At 42.1% G+C, this 21646-nt stretch overlaps 1 protein-coding gene and 1 pseudogene across 1 annotated transcript in view; both read left to right on the top strand.

Annotated features, from left to right (window-relative positions):
• Positions 1-1817: 1817 nt before the first annotated feature.
• TRPC7 (transient receptor potential cation channel subfamily C member 7) overlaps positions 1818-21646 on the top strand; it is a 148607-nt gene continuing 128778 nt past the window's right edge. The window contains exons 1-2 of the mRNA XM_032425311.1: positions 1818-1992; positions 9935-10712. Of these exons, the coding sequence (XP_032281202.1) occupies positions 1991-1992; positions 9935-10712 (780 nt within the window). The 5' untranslated portion in view covers positions 1818-1990. The remainder of the gene's footprint in view (positions 1993-9934; positions 10713-21646) is intronic.
• LOC116645272 overlaps positions 11900-21646 on the top strand; it is a 34086-nt pseudogene continuing 24339 nt past the window's right edge.

The raw sequence follows: 21646 nt of genomic DNA on the forward strand, positions 1-21646 counted from the left end.
TAACATTTTATTCAAATGAGTTCAATGTATTCATTCCTGATTCTAATTAAAAATAAAATTCCCTTGTTCTTCAAGATTTAAATTTTTAAAAGAAAAATTCTTAATTTTAAGACAATTTCTTTTTAAAAAGGTATTTTATCCAATAAAACACAATCATTTACAATGGAAAGCTTGTATAGAGGCTTACAGGAATAAAATTAGTTTGTTGTCAGGCATTTTAGAGAGTTGTAACTAGAGAATTTAACTTCTCTGAGTAAAGAGGGGAAGAAAACACTCAAACTTATTATGTACCTCTTAAATGCTAACTAACTCATCTGGGTGCTTTTTACATGTTATTTCAACTAAGTATCACCATGCATTTGGAAAAAGGCATTATGGCCCCCATAATATTACCCACCATTTACATATAAGGAGACAGAGGTTCAATGAGGTTCAGTATTATGCCTAAAGTCACACAGTTAATAAGTGAATCAAAATTCCAGGGTCTTCCCCCATACACCACGTTACTTCCAGAGAAAATGGTAGTGGCATATTCATGAACTAATGCAACCTGATGTGCATATAAACGCAGAATGGCATTGTGCAAAATACATTATATTATAAGCCAATTCTTTAACCCTAAGTATTATGTTTACACACAGAGACTGTCTTTATAGACTGTGAGTTGTTAATCCATGAGTTGATTTCAAAGAATAAGCATTCTGATTTATTGTTCAGTGACAGAGGTAGATCCTGGGAGTAATCCTGGTTTTTTGCAGACAGGCATTATTTCAGTTAAGGAGGTTTCTCTCTCATGAGACCATCAAAATACTTTAGTGTGTAAGAATCACGGGCCATTTGTTAACAAGGCAATTGGTGAGAGTGGGGATTGTGGGGGAAATGGATTTCTGCATTAGGAATTTCCTTACAAAAAAATTGGAAAGTTACAAATGAAAGCTAATCCTTTTAAAGTCTGGTTATTAACATCAGACTTGTTCTATACCACTGACTTCTTCCTGATCTTAGACAATGTTAAAAGGTCATGAAACAGAAGAGTAAAGTTAGGAGATGCATCACTCACAGAAGACAAAGTGGGGTGTGACCTTAAAGCTTATTAAGAAAAAAAAAAAAACTACTTCTGTCATTCTTCAAGTTCTTCTGGTTTTAGTTTTCTTTTCAGCTCCCTCCCTGTGTAAACACCCACAGGCACAACAGGTAGGAGATCAATTCATTCCTCATTTTTCATTTATTTATTTTTTTTTTTTAAAGATTTTATTTATTTATTTGAGAGAGAGAATGAGATAGAGAGAGAGCATGAGAGGGGGGAGGGTCAGAGGGAGAAGCAGACTCCCCGCTGAGCAGGGAGCCCGATGCGGGACTCGATCCTGGGACTCCAGGATCATGACCTGAGCCGAAGGCAGCCGCTTAACCAACTGAGCCACCCAGGCGCCCCCATTTTTCATTTATTTAAACAGATGAATATTCTGCCTCAGGAGCCAGAACCTGCTGCCTTACATAATTGAGGTATGTGCATGCCTCTGTGTGTGTGTGTGTGTGTGTGTGTGTGTGTGTTATGCACTGTTCTGGGATGTGAGAGGCGGCAGGTAGAAATAGTGAGGATCTATGGTAGGAAGGCAGAGGTGATACCTCCCTTCCAAAGCTACTGTCTGGGAGAAGGGGTGGGAACTACACCAACCCATCAGCACTCCACATGCCAGTCTCACACACAGATCCTTCTCCGTCATGTTCCCTGGGAAATTTCCCCCAGATTAGGAAAAGAACGGTAAGGCGAGTCTGCCTCGGAAGGCGAGTTTTTACCATTGCAGCACAAAGGACAGACAAGCGCGCTTTCACATTTTCCCAACTCCGCTCACTTGACCAGCTCTATACTTCAGCACCACGGAGAGCGGCATCTCCTCAGCTACCACCCATGGGGAGCCAGATTCCCGCGACTCAACACCGGATTCTGGTCATCTAGAGAGGAGGGACCAGCCTGCTTATTTCTCCCTCAATGTAAGCAACTATGATGATTCTTTCATATTGATTTTTCCAACATAGGTTGTTTTCTTGCTGAAATAAGGAATTAAACTTTTATTTATTAGCCCTCTCCCTCCTGTGCATTGCTTGGATTTTTAGATGTAAATCTGGATCTGAAATCTTTCTTATTTGTTGGGTTGGTAGAGGAATTTTATTTTATTTTTTTACTTTTCCTTGGAAGTCTAAGTTTAAAAATCCATTTAAAATAGACAACTCATCCTGGTAAACCAGTCTTTTTGTGCTAGAGTGCAGTTTTTTCTTTTATTCCTGGAAGAGAGTATATGTGTTGTCTGTTCTCCTACTTCACTATTGACAGCTTTTTAATTTGATATTTTTTGCGACTGTATTTATCTTAACATAAATATGGGGATAGGAAGAGGAAGAAGGCTATCTTCTAATAAGTAGCAACCATTAAAGAACTACAGGTGGGAAGAAAGAGGCTGTTATTTTTTCTTTCCTTTTATTTGTGGAAAATATGTCCTTTAGATGTCCATTTCAACATAACGAATATGCTCTTAATAAAAGAGATGTAATCTGGGCAGGGCTTTGACACAAGCTTTGAAACTGTAACAAAGAATCTCCTTTACATGTGAAGTTATAAATTCACTTTAGTGTGATTGAATAGACTTAATCAAGATGTTATTGCCATTAATTGTAATTTAAAGGCTTAATGAATTCAAGGTAGATTTGAATGAGGCAATAATGATTGAACCCGTCCGGAGGCACTCAGTGAATTTTTGCCTCAGAATGCCACCTGCTGGTGGGTCCTGTTTCTGAACCACTGGACACGCATCAGATTTATGAATGAATACACATTAAATCCAGAATATTCATTATGAATATGATACAAACTCACTCTCTAAGATCTTTTAAACAATGGCATTGGTTTAATTATTTAACAACTTACCAAGTTTCTACGTCACAATTATAATTTCATAACAATTTATTTCCAAAAATACTTGCGCCTAAGCTTAGGGGCATACAGATTAGCTAACTCCTTCAGGCAGTAATTAACCCAGAAAAAAAAATGAGGACTATGTGGAGCCTCACTGAGGCTAATTTCAGATACATGTGGTATCCTGGATGAGAGCTGCCAGGATTTCTTGCTCAGGAAAGGCAATCAACATTTGCCCCCAGATAAATATTCAGCATGTTACTTTATTCAGTATTGTCATTTCACCATTTAAGGGCCTTTCTTATTTTCATAGTAGTAGATGATAATTTCAGGCTCTCCTGTCACAAAGGTTAATGTAACAGTTAAAAGGTTACACATATCTATTTTATACCAAGACAAATCTTTGGAGGAAAAATATGTACCTGTAAGAACTTATCATTTCAGCTCTATCTGGAGATATACACAGTGCGATGCAGACATCCAGTTTCATAACTCCCCAGTTCCAAATAGACAAATAAGGATTAAAAAGAAAGAAGAAATAAAAGAAGCACACACAACGCATTAGTTATATTTGTATGGCTAATATAGAAGGTAGTTTGAAAATACAGAGAATAACTTCTAAATGATGTTATTTGTTGAAAATAAGTTGTTGATAAAATCATTTATTAGCATTCAGGAATCTAGATAATATTTTCAATCCAAGGTGCAATGGGAAAAAATATAACACATTATTGTGTTTGGAAAGCATATCTCCAGTAGAATTGTCTGGAAAGTATATCTCAATATAATGTATTATAATGAGTAGCAGAAGGATATTTTGCTATTCCCATAGGTCCTGAAATGGTAAGGTACATGAACTCATGTATACTTGTGGGATAACTAGGTGGATACTTTCCTTTTATTCAAAATGCATGTGTTGTACAAGCAAATTATTGCCACTAACGGGCGCCTGGGTGGCTCAGTCGTTAAGCGTCTGCCTTCGGCTCAGCTCATGATCCTGGGCTCCTGGGATCGAGCCCCGCATTGGGCTCCCTGCTCGGAGGGGAAACCTGCTTCTCCCTCTCCCACTCCCCCTGCTTGTGTTCCCTCTCTTGCTGTGTCTTTCTCTGTCAAATAAATAAATAAAATCTTTAAAAAAAATTATTGCCACTAACTTAGGTAAGAACTTGAATGCTATAGATCCATAATAATTATGATCATATTAAACTAAGACAGTTAGTAGTATCCAATGTTACAAGAGCACTTACTAGGCACTATAACTTATAGGTACTATCTCACCTCAACTTCTGATATTAATGGTCTCCTCTAGCAAATTATGGACCATTATTTATAGTGGAGCTGGAAACTAACTTGGCTTTGGAACTCATACCTTATTTTAAAAGTTGTCAGCACAAAAAGGAAATAATAGTTACAGGATCATATGGCTCCTATATTTGTAAACATTAACACCTCTATTTTATTGGTCTTCTTTAATGACCAACCCAAATTCAAGTATTTAAGAACTGGTTACGTTATTTGACCATGTACCATATGCATGCATCAGGGGTATGAGGCACCAGGTACATACGCCATATAAACAAGTAATTCCCCTGTCCTCAAGGATCCTGCACTCTAATGAAAAAATTCACAGTCTAAAGAAATTTAGAAAAAAATGGAGGAGGAAGAGGGATGGCAGTAGCATACCAGCCCAAAGCATTGGCTTTGAAACCAAACAGATGAGACTCCTAATAGTGGATCTACCACTCACAAGTTATGTAGCCTTAACAAAAGTGGTTAATTTATCTCAGCCTCATTTCACCATCTGTTAAATGGGAATGACAATAACATCTGTATCATGTAGTACTTTATGAGAATTTAAAATGATAATACATGTAAAGTACTCAGCATAGTACCTGCAACGTGGTTAATGTGTAATAAATGTTAATCATTCTGATTAGTCACTGAGGAAAACAGCTAAGCTTATCATATGATTTGTGTGAATTAAAACAATAATTCGTATAAAGCACTTACCAGAGTGTCTGGCACATGGCAAATGTGTAATATGTTAGCTATCACTATTATACAGTCATTTAGAAAAATCGCTAAGCTGACAGTATCCGTGGAGAGTAAAACGTAAGCCAATTTATAGTCATTTACTTAAGTGTACTGGTATGTAAGTTTTGATCATTACTGTCATGGACATTTGCATAAGGCTTCACAGTACCCAGGACATTTGATATACATTACTGCATCTTCACTGTGGTTGAGGTGCATGGGAGATGGATTTTACTATTCCCTTACTTTGGTAAGAGAATTGAGATTTAGGAGAAGATTCTAAATCACTTGAATATTTCATCACTGTTGCTCTAGACTAAAACTCAGACTATGTACCCTTGGGAGAGAATGCACAGACCAGAGCTGGGTTTTCCTGGGTAACTAGTCTAACTTCTGGATTTTGTTTGGTTCTATGTTCAATTGTGGAATGTTACAGAATGAATTAGTTTCAGGCTTGGGTGATTTCCACAGAGACCCATGGTGCATGGAGCAATTTTACAAAAAAGACAACAAATATCTCCAAAAAGACATTATGATTAAGTGTCCTTTTCTTCATCAGTAATTAATCACAATCCCTGTCTCCAAAATGCTTAATGGTCATGCTTACTTGCAGCTGGATTTAGGGTGCAAAATTCATACTTTTCATGGATCACTGACATCTGGCTTTCTTCAGACTGGCTGATGCATCTGTAAAAGCAGTTTGATAAAAATAGCAACCAAGGGATCAAGAGGGAGTTTAATAATCAGTCCTCCTCTCAAATATGGTTTTGTTTCCACTGAAACCCTTCTTCTCAAAGACATCAAATGTCAATGTATGCATTTATGAAAGATGAAAAACACAGTACCCTAATTGAGATGTTTGATGAGTTTGATCACTCATTATCTCAATAATATATGCAAATAAAAAGGCATTTGCATTCAAAGTTCATTTTTAAGAAAAATATTAGAGTAAGGGCAATGAAATGCTAATTGGATTTTAAGGAGAATCATTTTGCTCGTTTTTGGTCCTGAAACTGACAATATCCCCATACTCCAGCAGAGCAGCACAGCTGATTCATGAGTGTGAGTTTCGGCCACCAGCTGTTGTGAGCCAAATGACTTTATCTTTTTGACATATCATCTTTTGTGGATTCTTTCCAACCCATGTGAAATGTATGGCTAAAGCCTGACTATCCATAATGTCAATATTATTGGTAAGGCTAAATATATTCCCAAGTATAAAAATGCTGAAATTGGGCAAACAGGGAAAGGTTGGTAAAAGAGTACAAATTTTCAGCTATAAGATGAAGATCTAGTGTACAACACAGAGACTATAATGGTTGACAACACTGTATTACATAAACAAAATTTTCTAAGAGAGAACTTAATGTTCTCACCAAATATATACATGTGAGGTGATGAATGTGTTAATTAACTAGATGGTGGGATTCCTTCCATGATGCATACTTATATCAAATCACCACAATGTATACTTTAAATATTTCAGAATTTTGTCAATCATACCTTAACAAAGTTGAAAAAATAAATGTTTAAAAAGCATGATTAGAGAGATATCAGGATAAGAGGGGGAGTCAGAGCTAATAAGAAGCCCCCAGTGAGGTAAAAAGGCCCCCACCAATATCTGAACGAATTCATGTGGCTCTAGGGTCTGCTGTGAAACCCTTTACATTGGAAGCAACCTCACTTCGTAGGATGCCCCAATATATCCTTGTATGCATACATGACTTGAGGGCCCATAAGGTTTCATCAAGGCCAAATTCTCCTAGGAAAATAGCAGAACTGACAATTCTGTAAGCATCTGAATGTATCTCAGGCTCAAATGATACAATACACTCCCTTACTACATCTGGGTGTCTGCTTTCAAGGTCATTCAGAAAAATGCATGTCAAATGGGGAGAACATTTGACATTCTGACAAATACTAGGCACACACATCTATTTTTTCCTTGATAAAACATAATTATTATAGAAACATCAAGATTTATATGACACTCTACTCTTATGCAGAAATTATTTGCCCTAAGGTTTAGTCTTTCTGCTTCACTTAAAAAATAAGAATGCTAACACCTTGTTTTTATGTTTGTTCGTTGTTTGTCTGATGAGGGAAATTATCAAGAAATGTTTTAACATCCCTTAAGTTTTTAAGCTGCAGTGTCTATGATATTCATACGGACTGTGAATTTAGATTGGGTACTTACATGTTCCTTGTGAAATGTTTCTCTGCTCTGACTTGGTTCAGTAGTTATTATATTTCCTTTGAATTAATCTCTCCATGGCTTGTTGCTGTGTATTAGTTGTATACCCTTGACCTTGGAGTCTGACCTATTCTCCCTCTAGCAGACCCCTAATGGAAAAGTGACATGGAATCAAGCTGAAGCCCTTGCTCCTTCTAGGACAGCTGCCATCTCATCTCTGACACACCACTCAGATGCTCCTGAGTAGAAACTACCTTTTCTCAAGTTGAGTTGTAATGGCTAAATCCAGAGATGTGCTCCTGAGAGCAGTATAAGCCTCATCATAGGACACACTAAGTAATTCCATCAGAAAGACTATTACTCTTCTATGGGCTCAATTCCCACTTGTGTGTGTGTACCCAGATGACAGACCTTAAAACTGACTTCATAACATCTTCTGAAACAAGGCTTTTTGGGGATACAAATGAGGTGACTGCTTAGTTTTCAACTCAGTCTCTTCCTTCCCTACAAAAAACCTGTAATAATAAATGCCTGCACCCTATTTGTAAGTCCCTGTCTCCTATAGAGGTCTCTAGAGGACTCCCAATCTACAGTCTGCTTTGGCATCAATAAGCAGCCTCTCTCCCTGGAATGATGGGATTGTTGAGAGAAATGGGCTCAGAGAAGCTCGTGAATGTGAATCCTGAGAACCTTTTCCCCAGAAATCTTTTATCCAAATGCACTTTAGAAAAAGTGGATGGCAGTTCAGATCTCTTCCTAAAGGAACGCAGAGCTCTCTATTACAATTTATCACCCATGGTTACTTTTTGATGGAGTTACCCATAATTATTCCTTTTAATTTTTTGCAGATGAAGAAGCTACTCCACTGAATAGTTTAGCAGCTTCCCCCAAAAAGTGTGTGACTCAGCCCTAGGCAAGATTAGAGCATAAGCTCTGACCTCCAAGTCTTTTGCCTTATGCCAGATAGGACACCCTAAAGGAGCTAACAGTAAAAGGGTTTGAGCAGGTCAAAAAGTAGAACAAGCAGAAAACCAAATGGAGCCCAAAATTTTAAAAATCACAAGACTGCCACTTTTTTTAATCTCAAAACACTAGATTTAGTTTAAAGGTCTTCTTCTAGGATTACTTTTTTTTTTTTTTTATAAATGGCTTAAGTAAAATAATGAGTATTCTTAATGTATAGGAGACATGAACAATAACAAAAAGACTATTGGAAACACAGAAAATAGTTCAAAATAAATCCCCAAGTACTTACACTTTAGAATACATACTGTCTTATTGAAATGTATGCCATTCTAATATTATCTGAATAATGTGAGTAGGGGTAGACTAGAAAAAAAAAGAATAGAAAGTATGGGTAGTGCCAATTAGAGAATCAGCTATTCAAGTTTGTAGAGAATTAGGGATCATGTGGTCCAGACTCTATATTACAGTGAAAGCATCCTGTGCCAGGGATCCATTCAAAGTCTCAGTGCTAGCTGAAGATGGGGTGTCTGACTCAGGCTCAAATGATACAATACCTTTTATTTTTCTCTAGTCTGACCTTTTTAAAATCCTGGCAAACTAAAGACTAGGTCACTTGCCCAAAGTTACCAAGTTGTTCAAAGGTGGGAGGCCGGACTCCTACTCTAAGCCCTCTGACTTTAAAGCCTGTCTCTCAGTCCTACTTGTGTCAGCATTATACCCTGGAATAAGGATAATATCACCTGTAATAGGATCAATGCCAGAATTGCACAAGTAATATATGTGAAATTATTAACTTCTTAGTATAGTGCCTGGCAGAGAATAGGTGCTTAATAAATGTTTAACCATTATTACCACTAGTATTAGTATTAACTTCTACACTCTGCCACAATAGCAAAGAGCAAGGGAAAATAAACCCAGCATCTAAACTGACCTGTTCTTCCATCTATACAAAAATCCAGGTTTGATCTGAGGAAGCTAGGGCTGAATTTCCTCAGGGGAGGCACTTCAGTGGCCATCAGTAAGTGGCAATGTGTCTAGGCCCACTCCCAGCCACATCTTGCCCTTTCATTGATGCTCAGGCTGCACAGGGACCAGAAAGCAAGCACAGTCCCCATATAGGATAGCCACCTGGACAGCACCAAATATGGAAGTAGAGGCGTGTGGCCATGCCTGCGTGTGGCAGGAGGGTTGTCACAGTGAGGGAGTTCAAGGGGGCAATGCACCCAAAGCAAAGGCAGAAGTATCTGAGGTGGCCAGGTCTACAGCAGAGCCCTGGGGGAACTGGGCATGCCAACAGGCAGGAGGGTACAGAATAAAACCAACACAATTTTCTAATACAGGTCACCTACTTATTCCCGATGGACCCTATCCCCACACAAAAAATTATCCACGTTGTACAGGTAAATTCACAGAGAAGCAAGGTATCAAAGCCCAGGGAAGTTAAGTGATGTGCTGAACTTCGCACAAATGGAAAGAAAATTCACAGTCCTTGTCCTGTTTCGACCACATTCCTAGCCCACACCGTCTCTATCTCCCATTATGCTCCCCCTGAACCCACATGTCAGTCTGCCACCATTCCTCCACCCACGGTGTCCAGATGCTGGATAACCTAATCCACATTCCTTTATAGGAATAGGAATAGTTCAGGTTAGCCAACCCATCTTCATCTCGGTGACAGGAGAATGATTTCTAATAAGATTTCATAATTTCTCATAAGATCCCAATCGTGAGATTCTTTTTCATCTCGACAATTTGGGTTTGCTCTGCCCCTGGGGACCTTGCAGGCCCCTGGGAGAGTAACCAAGCATCTCTGCCTTGTACCCCGACAGGTTGGGGAGCGGCACCTTCAGAAACATGCAGCGCCGGCACACGACACTGCGGGAAAAGGGCCGCCGCCAGGCCATCCGGGGTCCTGCCTACATGTTCAACGAGAAGGGCACCAGCCTGACACCCGAGGAGGAGCGCTTCCTGGACTCGGCCGAGTATGGCAACATCCCTGTGGTGAGGAAAATGCTGGAGGAGTCTAAGACCCTCAACTTCAACTGCGTGGACTACATGGGGCAAAATGCGCTGCAGCTGGCCGTGGGCAACGAGCACCTGGAGGTCACGGAGCTGCTGCTCAAGAAGGAGAACCTGGCGCGGGTGGGGGACGCGCTGCTGCTGGCCATCAGCAAGGGCTATGTGCGCATCGTGGAGGCCATCCTCAACCACCCGGCCTTCGCCCAGGGCCAGCGCCTGACCCTCAGCCCGCTGGAGCAGGAGCTGCGCGACGATGACTTCTATGCCTACGACGAGGACGGCACGCGCTTCTCCCACGACATCACGCCCATCATCCTGGCGGCGCACTGCCAGGAGTATGAGATCGTGCACATCCTCCTGCTCAAGGGCGCCCGCATCGAGCGGCCGCACGACTACTTCTGCAAGTGCAACGAGTGCACCGAGAAGCAGCGGAAGGACTCGTTCAGCCACTCGCGCTCCCGCATGAATGCCTACAAAGGACTGGCAAGCGCTGCCTACCTGTCTCTGTCCAGTGAAGACCCTGTCCTCACGGCGCTGGAGCTAAGCAACGAATTGGCCAGACTAGCCAACATTGAGACTGAATTCAAGGTAACTCTCCCACTCACCACTCTGCAGACAGATTGCCCAGAGGGCTCTTCCAGGTGTGTCCAGTAGTCAAATGGGTTGTCTTCCGGTCTAACCCCGGGTGAGGGCCTTGGGGTCTCACTGGCCCACGGGGAAGAAGGGGATTTCCTCAACCTTGCCAGATGTAGGCCTGAAGGAAAAGCAGCCCATTAGATGAAATATTTGAAACCACCTAAATGTGAACAAGAGGTGACTTAAGCACAAGTCTACATAGTAAAAGACAAGCAGCACACAGGCAGGATGATACTGCTCTGCCCCAGGGAGCTCAGGAGTGTCTAGGACACCTGTGGAGGTTTCCTAGACCAGGTCTGGGACTTCTTGATTGTCTCACCTGAATGGCTTTGATTTGTCTTGTCCAGCTCTTGATCCCATCCTGGACTGTGTTGATCCTAGATTCAGTCTCCTATCCAATGCTAGAAAGTCTTGCCTGCAGTCTTCCTCAGTTTAGCAAGCTATTACTATTGTTCTGTCAAGGGGCTGAAGGAAAGGTACATGGAAATGAAAATAAAACTATCTCTGTGTGGTTGGGCTTCTTACCTCAGTAGATGGGCCCAGTGCAAAATCCTGTAATCCAGCCCCCTGAGAATACCTAAATGACCACACTAGCCCGGGAAATGGAGACCCATCTCCAAAGTCCACTAGTCAATAGTGGAGTGATCCTGTGCTTTTACTGTCAACTGACACTTCTCTTTGAAGGAGGTGTCTAAAAACAACCATTAATATGGGTACCATTATTATCCTCATTTTTGATGAGGGCACAGAGGTAAAGAGATATCATGCAGCTAGTAAGTAGCGAAACCACTGTTCTAATCTAGGCACTCAGAGCCCAGAGCCAGCTCTTAGCTATTCTGGGAAAACTGTTCATGCACTGGGCTTCTCAAGGTTCATTAGTCTTTATCTGAATGATGAAGGTATTGAATACCCCACTGCGGAAGGTACACCTGGAAGAGTAGAAACTACAACAGGCTCAGCATTTCTAACCTACTATTCAGTCAGAGCCTATGATGCTTTGGAGCATTTAAAAAGGTGTCACATGCAAGGCCAACAATGGAGCTAGGAAAGGATGTTAACTGCAGGAGAAAAGTTCATTGTCCAAACAAGATGTCCCTGCAAGAGCTGCCCCTGTAAGGGACACAATTAGGTAGCCAAAGATGGGTACCAATTCAGCCAAAGGAGGCCCCATGGACCATGGTGTTCAGGGAGAACTCAAAGAAGGAAACAGAATGGGGCTGGGCCTTGCTGAGCAGGAGGAACTGGATCAGTGGGAAGAAAGAGGTGGGCATTTGGAGGAGGCAAGTGAAAGTGAAGTCCAGAATGGCCCAGAGCAGGCAGGGGACTGCCAAGAAGCTGCATGGGACTAGAACAAAGACTTCTTTTAGGGGCACACAGGAAAAATGCTGCAGAGATGGCTTGGGGTCAGATGTCAGAGGGCTCTGTGTGTCAGGCTGAACACTTTGGATCCTCTCCTGTAGGACATGGAGAGCCACTGAACTTTGTGATTAGGGGACTACAATGATGAAAGCTAGAGTCGTAGAAATTTACTTCACTGGTAGGTTAGCTGAATTAGAGGATTTGGAGTGTGAGGCACTGGGACCAAAGGAGAGACAATTTAGGTGTGCATGCATGAGACCATGGAAGCCTCTCTAAAGGAATGGATCACCCACAGCCACAGACTGAAGAGCCAGGCTCACAAAAAGCTGTGGGGCACTGCAGACTGTGAATAGATGAAGAATCTTATAATTAACTAATTTTAAGCCATCTGTTCCCCTATCTTGGACGCATCTACTGAAGTGGAAAAACTTCCCTAATCCTGCATTGTTCACTGACTCATCTAAAAAAAATTGATGGGTGTAGATGAGGGGATTACCCAAAGAGGTCCCAAGGAATGTAGCTATTGCCTGTTCTTTCCTTGTTTCTGTACAAGAAACTCCATCAACCAGCAAGAAGGTCAATAAAGTCCCAAGGAAGGTGGGTGGAGTTGTGCTTCTTCCTTCAGCCTCAGACTGAATCTTCACAGGCCATGTAAATAAATGGCTAATCCAATTAATTTAGATATTTCTGGCCCAAGGCAGGGCGGGGGCAGGGGGGGGAAATTCCAGAAAAAAAAAATTGGATTCAGTTTTCTGGTTAATTGCACAATAAATAAAACAATGCTAGACTAACATTTGGAATTACATCTGAGCCACTTGTTTCCTTTACTAAAATCACAAGTCTGGCATATTTTAGTATGTATAATATCTAAAACTGGAAGTTTGTGGAAAGCATGAAATTTTGATTTAAAAAGTAAATTATGAAAATTAGAAACAATTAAGAGCACTACTAACATGATGACAAATGCGTTCTACAATTGCAATGCCTTACTCAAAATAAGAGCTAACATAAATACATTTGCTGGCTATTAACATCCCGCTAGTTACCTTTGTTTGAAATAACGTCTTTCACATTGTCGACAAATGGCGCATTATACATTAACACAAGCGTTCCTTTAGAACTTTATTACTTATTCAACTATCCTTGTATGTGCATTCCTGATATTATAAATCTTCTCAGAGAAGAGATCAGCTTAGCCAAAGACAAGTCAATTTGTAAGAAAAGAATAAAGAGCAAGCGTGTGTTCTAAAATGCACTCTTTAAGTCTGTCCTGCTTTAAAGGGACTAGGCACGGCTGACTGTAGCCACGTGTATGTGGATGACCCAGTGACATCAGCTGTATAAAAAAGGTATCCAGTCCTGACTGGAGGTGTCGTATGTCATCCTCCAGATCCTCTAAGACACTCGCTCTGGGAACGGCTGCTCCCGACTAGAAAAGCTCACGCAGGGAAACCTAGAGTCAGTGGTCTAGTCTACTGTTTTTGAGTCACTGTAATTTATCACCAGAATAGAGTCTAGTCATTAACAAGATGTACAGCCAATGTCCAGGTCTCCAGTAAATTATGGCTAAAGTCAGATGCCTGCTAGCAAGCCAGTATTTTTGGTTTGGAAATGATGCATCTCTTCAAAGATTTTTCTTATGCCTCTCTCATTTTGGGGGTCTAAAAAGATAGGAAAACTCAGTGTGGCCAGTGAGACCTTCTTAATGCCCTGACTGGTGCTCAGTAATCTAGTAAGCATTCCATAAATTCTTGATGAAGGGAATGAAGGAAATCCTGAAAGCATAATCCTTTCAACTGATGAAGCAAGTGATTATGTTTATCTATGATTTAAACTCTTCCTACACGTAAGAATCTAATAGAGCTATTTGATAGACACAGTGAGATGGGAAAGCTCTACAGAAGGTTACGAGGTGGTTAAGGGGATCAAAAGAACACACATTAAAAAACAGAAGACCAATCATATGCTGCACTGTATGGTGCCAGTGGCCACTAGACTCCTGGAGGGCACCACCCACAAGTGACATTTTGGTTAACTGGCTTATCTATAGAGGAGGAGACAGAGACAGAGAAAGGGAATATCAGCATGGGATGGGCTATTCAGAGGTGTTTCATCCTGATGGAGGCTCTCTCTGTATATAGAAAAAATAAGGTTGAGTTACAGTCTCTGCCACCAGGAACACAATAAGGTCTTTACATTTCTCTTGAATTAGTCTGGTTTTCTCCACTGATCAGCCTTCTGATAAAACTGCTGAGGATCCCCTTATTTTGCTGGTATCTTGCCAAACTCTAGGGCATCCTGTCTATGTGTGTTGCTTATCTATAGAGCTGTTGTTCCAAAAGGATTACAGGTGTTAATCTTTCTTCCAACTCAGAGTTACGCTAGCAGCAATACCTAGTGGGAGCAGGAAGAGGTGGAGAAGGAAAGGACAACGGAAAATCGGAAAATCGTGGAGTGAGATTTAGGGATTTGGAAGGAAAGAGAAAACAGAGCAGGGACTGGAGGTATCCCTCTTGCTCTCTTACCTTTTGCTTAAATTTAAAAGTACCCCCTGTTCCCAAGTCAAGGAGTTATGGAAGCCCAAGAAACACTTTACCTTAGTTACTGAACACTTGGTCATCGGAATAATAACAAATAACAACAAATCTACAACTAAGAAGGCTTTTCGTGTTGACACAATATCAGCATGGAGGCTGCTGATTGTGCAATTGATTCTAATAAACCAGAAAGGAGAAGAGTAGGGGGCAAGAAAGCTAAAGCTGTAGCTTCATCTTGCTTAAAGTGTTGATGACTTCACTGTATTCACAGGTACTATGAAAAAACAGATAATGAATTATGTATCAATGTTTGTGTTGCCATTTTAAGACCCATAAAAAAAAAAAACCTCTCTGGGCCTAAAATACCACAGATTAAAAATGCAAATAATGATAAATCAGACCAATTTGCCACCTGCTATGATCTCTACTGAGATCCCATTGTGGAAGGTAAAGATGTTGAGATGGCAGTTTGTAATCTGCTTGCAAACTTATCAAAATGGAAGAGGAAAGAGGAGGGGAGAAGGAGAAGGAGTGTCTTTGTATTGTGGTAGGGAGAGCTCAAAGCACATAGGAACTCAGGCCATATGGAGCCAGGGAGCTAGGAAGCCAAAAAGCTTGAGTAAAGGCCCACCCTGGGCCTGAGGCAGTATTGGAAGGTTGAATAAGCGTGTTGCTCCCAGCATCCAGTAGAATCTGTGTTTTGCACCTGTTTCTCATGCTTTGAATATTTTTAGGATTTTCAAATTTTATAGACCAACACCCAGGGAAAATACATTTCCTTGAAGTTTGAAAGCCTGGCTGGTAGTATAAACAAATGCCTACTTAACATGCAAGAAATGACTTGAAAATTGTTTCTTTTACCATCGGGAAAATATTTTTTAAGCTGCGAAGTCTGCAGGTCTTAAAAGCAAGTTGTCGGGGTTTTTTTTGTTTTGTTTTGTTTTGTTTTTGTTTTTTTCCTTAAGAGAACCTGGCAGAAAACTCCTCAAAGCACTCACTTATCTATCAATCCCCAGTATACCTTCAGGGATCTGACTGTGTGCCCCAAGCCCTCTGCTTGAGCATCTGATGAGACAGAACATAAGCAGAGAAGGATCACAGATGTCAGGGGATGAGCTACCGTGGGATGCCCCCCACCTGAGCATGGGCAGGTATGGTGCAGTGAGAGCATACATACCAGTCAACAGGTCCACACTGAGGCCAGAATCACTGGCTTCCATGTCTGAGAGCAAGATCCAGGGACTGGCTTACCTCAGGAGAAGGGACAGACATGTCCTCTGCCCATGCTAGCTCCATCTTTTTCTATTTTCCTACCTAAGCATCCAGAGGACATTTCACGAGGGCATTCATTAATGAGTCAATATAGGAAATGAGCTAATTAACATATCCTTTAATGACAATTTTTCATTGGGTCACAACCGATGCCTAAAGTTATGTGATTGTCTTCTTCTAGGGTTTATGCCAAGAGTATGAGCCTCTAAAATACAGAAAGACAGTGTACGTTGGGTGACAGGAATTCAGGTGGGATAAAGGAGGCCATTTGCTAGACGAGGACAAGGGCAGGAGACAGGCTCCAGTGAGCACCCAGCGCAGCCGTGCTGCATTTCCTCAAGGCTGTAGAATGGAGAGCCAAGAGCTTGGCTCTGCAATCAGACTGACGTGGCTTCCAGTCCCATCTCCTGGCAACCGTGCAATCTTGAGCATCTACTGGAAATTAGTTTTCTTATTTGGAAAACTGGGGTGTTAGAATTGTAACATGTCCACAATGGAATGCCTGTTTTCCCCACCCAAACACTGGCTCTTACCCTAATCTCTATAATGAAAACACAATTCACCCACTTGTTCAGATGCCTCATCCCAATGAACCTCCAGAAAGTCCTGGCACATATTAGGTACACAGTGAATATTAGCTCAGTAAAGAAATAAATGAGTCAGTGAGTGAATTAATGACAATGTCCTCACAGGGAGCTGGTGAGGATTATATTCTTCATCTAATTTTATATTCCTCATCTAATCTAATCCTCACCAGCACCCTGATTAGATGAAGAATATAAAACTCTTTGCAGAGAACTTGACCCAGAATAAGTACATAATTCTCTCCCAGAGAGCTCAGTGGGAATGAGCCCGCTAGATTTTCAACACCACAGTGTTCCCTCCAATGAACACAACTTAAGTTTCAGCACCTCCTCTACTCAGTCTTCCTGATTTCTGCTAGGCTTCCCTACCCCGTCCCCACCCCTTGAAGATCTTTCTAGAATTAGAAAAACTATAGGCTGTACGTGCGAGCTCCATGGTTAAAAAAAAAAAAGGCCAAGGGAATAGTTCCAGTTGGAAAAGCACAGACCACTGAGAATGCTTAAGTCTGGAGTGTTGCTAAAACACTGCTGTGAAAAGAAATGATGTGGGCAGGAAAGACAGAGGAGCAGAGGAGGAGGAGGAGGAAGGAACTGGGCAGGCAGAGCTCCTGACAAATACAGAGACTATTTTTTGAAAAATATCTCCATGGAAAAGATTCATCACTACACACAAAAAAACGGGGGAGAAATCATTTCCTCTACAAGTGCAACTATCAGTGTGAAGTATCAGAGATATGGAGAAATTGGAGATAGTTCTAGAGAATATTAGTCGATGAGTAGCAGCACAAATTACCTCAAATGGAAATGATGGAAATGAAGGACTTTTCTCTGAAAAAAAAGTTACAATGCTATATAAATTAATCATCATAGGGTATCATTAATCAAGTATGCTGCACACCCCATCAACATGCAGGTATGTACTTTACTAGCAGCAAACTCACAGATTAAATGTGGAAAATATGTGTCAGGGGGACAGGATGGGAGTATGGTCTGGAGACCCAGAGAATATCACAATTGGGTGGACCCTACTTCCAGAGCTATCTGAAAATCTGGCATCCTTGCAACAAACGCTCATTAAGCCTCTAGTATGAGCAGGGCTCTAGGCTGGGTGCTGGGATGAAATGATGAACAAGATTAAACAAGGTTCCTGCCCTGAGGACCTGATTGTCCAGGAGAGGAGACAGGAATTATTCAAACAATCATGCAAATAAATGGGGCTTTACAAATCATGCTGAGTGCTAAGCAGTAAAATAGTGGTTTTAAAAAGTTGACTTAGTGGGACAGCTGACCCTATGCGTATGTGCGTGTGTTTGTGTGTGTCTATGTGTTTTAAAGATTTCTCTAAGGAAGGGCACCTGGGTGGCTCAGTCGGTTAAGTGACTGCCTTCGGCTCAGGTCATGATCTCAGAGTCCTGGGATGGAGCCCTGAGTCTGGCTCCCTGCTCGGTGGGGAGCCTGCTTCTCCCTCTCCCCCTCCCTCCTCCTCCTCCTGCACACGCACACTCGCGTGTCTCTCAAATAAGTAAATAAAATCTTAAAAAACAAAAAAGATTTCTCTAAGGAGACAATGTTCAAATGAAACCTGAGGGTATGGGAGAGATAAGGAGCCAGCAAGGAACGGGAAGGATGGTGCTAGGCATAAACAGTGCACATGAAATATTCAGCGCAGATAGGGGAAAGAGGCCCGTGTAAAGAACTGTGAGTAGCGCCACACTACAGGGAGTGGCAGGGAGGGGTGCAGGGGATAAGGGCACTGAAGCACGCCACCTCAGCCAGGGCCTTCCCACATAAAAAGCTGGACTTCATTTCCGAGTAAATGAAGAGCCCCCAGAAGGTCTCAGTAGATGAGTGAGTGACTCCTGTGTGCAGTCTGGAAACATCCACTGCACTGGCGGGAGAAAGTGGACTGGAGGGGACAAGACGTGAAGGAGTTGGACAGCGGCTATAGGAAGAGGGGTCCTCCCAGGAGAGAGGTGAGCGGCACCCCAGTGCAGAAGAACCAGCAGATCTCTACCTGCAGGTGGCTCAGCACAGCTGGAGCGGTCGCACAGTCAAAAAAGGTGCCCAGCTCCCGGCTATTTCCAGGACAGCTTGCTTGTCTGGGAGCTGTGGGGACCCTGCTTCTTCGGTCTCTGGGGCCTCTCAGCGCTGCCCGGTGGAGCTCCAGCAGCGGAGAGACACAGAGGAGGAGGCAGAAAAGAGCCAGCTCCTTCTCTCCTCCGCTGAGGAAGCCCTGTGGAATAGCAGAGGGGCGGGAGAGTAGTGAGGATTCCAGCGATCCACCCTGGCCCCGGCAAGTAGAGAAGGGTGTGGCCCAGGCCAAACTGTTCATTGCCGGCTCAGACGTACTGCAAAGTGGGTTCAGCAGTGATATCCCCAGAATAGAAAGAATTCCACTGGATTTTAATCTTTCCAGTGCATCTTCCAGATTCTGAGGATATCTTTCTCTGTTGGCTGCAGTGACCAAGTAAACAAACATTTCATTAGAGGAAAATGACTAAATCCTATCTCATCTTTTTTTTTTTTTCCAACGGGAGCTCGTTTTAGCATCAATAAAGGTATGAAGTCGACCTCTTCCTCCAAGGTTTTGGTGTTGAGAATACCAGAGCAGGAGGAGACTGGGGACAGGCGAGGCTTTTCTGGACACTGAAAATCCTCCCTGGTGAAGCCCCGGTTGAGTATAGGGGGATAGATTAGCCCTGGCACTGCTGTAATGAAGTATCACAAACGTGATGACTTAACACACAGAACGTATGCTCTCACAGTGCTGGAGGCCAGAAGTCCCAAATCAAGATGTTAGCAGGGCTCTGCTTTCTCAGAAGGCTCTAGGGTAAGATCCTTCCTTTCCTCTTTCTAGTTTCCCTGGAGATCCTTGGCTTGTAGACACATCACTTGTATCTCTGCCTCTGTTGTCAAATAGTGATCATCTGTGTGTTTCTGCCTCTTATCCTATTCTTTGGAGGACATTCTTCTGAGGATCAGTCATTTTAGATTAAGGGCCCACTCTACTCCAATAGGACTTCATCTTAACTACTTACACTTCCAACACCCTATTTCCAAACAAGGCCCGGTTCCAGGGACGATGTTAATTTGGGGAGACACCATTCAACCCAATAGTGAGGTAGAGCACCAAGCTGAGATGAACTGGGAAAGACTGAGACCAGGAATCCAAACAAACCCTCAGAGCAGGGCAGGAGAGAAGGCCAGAGGTCAGCTATTCTGGGAAGCCAAACACAGCCCTAAAACTAGGAGGTCAGTCTGGAAGAAAAGGGAGAGATTGCTGATGCTCCCTATTGACCAAGGCACAAGCTGAGACAGCGATATTGCAGTTCTGTAAGAGTGTGTATGCGTGGTGTTTGGGGGAAGTGGGAGGTTGCTGACAGAAGCAATGGGGGAAACTCGGTATTGGGGCACTGCCCCTCTCAAAGACATTTTCAAGGGTTGGGTTTGGGAATAATGAAAATAAAACACACTGATTATAGAATTTTTAGAAAATATAGAAAAGTAGCAGGAACCAAAATGTCAGCCTTAATTCCCACCATCTAAGAATAATTCATATTTTGGTATGTTTTCTCCTAATGCTCCCCTATAGCCAGGTACAAAAAATTTGAATAAAACTATGACTCAGATGTGAAACGTTATCATCATATTTTCATTTCCCATCATACTTTATCCTCATTCCCGTGCTCCCCCACCCCCAAGAAAGCCCCCACTTCAGTGTATTTAATGTATTCATATATAATGTATTTCATATATTTATGTTAATTATGAACATATGTGGTATTCATTCAAGAACTATTTCTTTTGCACCTATCATGTGCAAAGTTCTAATGGTTGGGAACATTTAGAGACCATCAAAACCCTATAATCTCTGTCCTCTTCGAGCTTAGATTCCAATGGAAAAATATACTACCGAGTATTTGTAAGTTACATAAAAGCGATTGTGGTACAAAATTATGACCTTCCGTACTCTTTCACTCGACACCATGTTCTTTTATGGTCTCTCCATGTCAGTCTATGTGAGCCTCCTTCATTGCTTCTGTCTGCTGCCCAGTACTGCGTTCTGTGCATCTGCAGCCTTTCACTTTCTCATTCCCAGAGTGATGGGCACCTACATCGCTCTAACTTGTCGCCACCAATGATGCTGCAAAACACATCCCTGTACCCGCCTGCAGTCCTGTTTAAGTGCTCATATTACAGGCCCAGGAAGGAACACCCACGATTAATTTCACTCGGCCTGGCTGCCTGCCCCCCAGAAGGCCTGCCCCTGGGGGCTGTGCTTTGCCAATACTTCTACATATTATCCTGCCTTCTCATGTTTGCTGGTATGAAAAATATAGTTATTTTAATTTACATCTCTCTACCTGCTAATGAGGCTGAGTCTTTTTTTCTTATATTGTGTAGCCATGTGGGTCTCTCCCTTCTGTGAACTGCCTCTTCCTGTCATTCCTTCACCCTTTTTTTTTATTTTTTTTATTGTTATGTTAATCCCCATACATTACATCATTAGTTTTAGATATAGTGTTCCATGATTCATTGTTTGTGCATAACACCCAGTGCTCCATGCAGGACGTGCCCTCCTCAATACCCATCACCAGGCTAACCCATCCTCCCACCCCCCTCCCCTCTAGAACCCTCAGTTTGTTTTTCAGAGTCCATCGTCTCTCATGGTTCTTCTCCCCCTCCGATTTCCCCCCCTTCATTCTTCCCCTCCTGCTACATTCTTCTTCTTTTTTTCTTTCTTAACATATATTGCACTATTTGTTCCAGAGGTACAGATCTGAGATTCAACAGTCTTGCACAATTCACAGCGCTTACCAGAACACATACCCTCCCCAGTGTCCATCACCCAGTCACCCCATCCCTCCCACCCCACCCCCCACTCCAGCAACCCTCAGTTTGTTTCCTGAGATTAAGAATTCCTCATATCAGTGAGGTCATATGATACATGTCTTTCTCTGTTTGACTTATTTCGCTCAGCATAATACCCTCCAGTTCCATCCACGTCGTTGCAAATGGCAAGATCTTATTCCTTTTGATGGCTGCATAATATTCCATTGTATATATATACCACATCTTCTTTATCCATTCATCTGTTGATGGACATCTTGGCTCTTTCCACAGTTTGGCTATT

Source organism: Phoca vitulina, unplaced genomic scaffold (assembly GCF_004348235.1).
Source record: "Phoca vitulina isolate PV1807 unplaced genomic scaffold, GSC_HSeal_1.0 scaffold32, whole genome shotgun sequence".
Taxonomy (NCBI): Eukaryota; Metazoa; Chordata; class Mammalia; order Carnivora; family Phocidae; genus Phoca; species Phoca vitulina.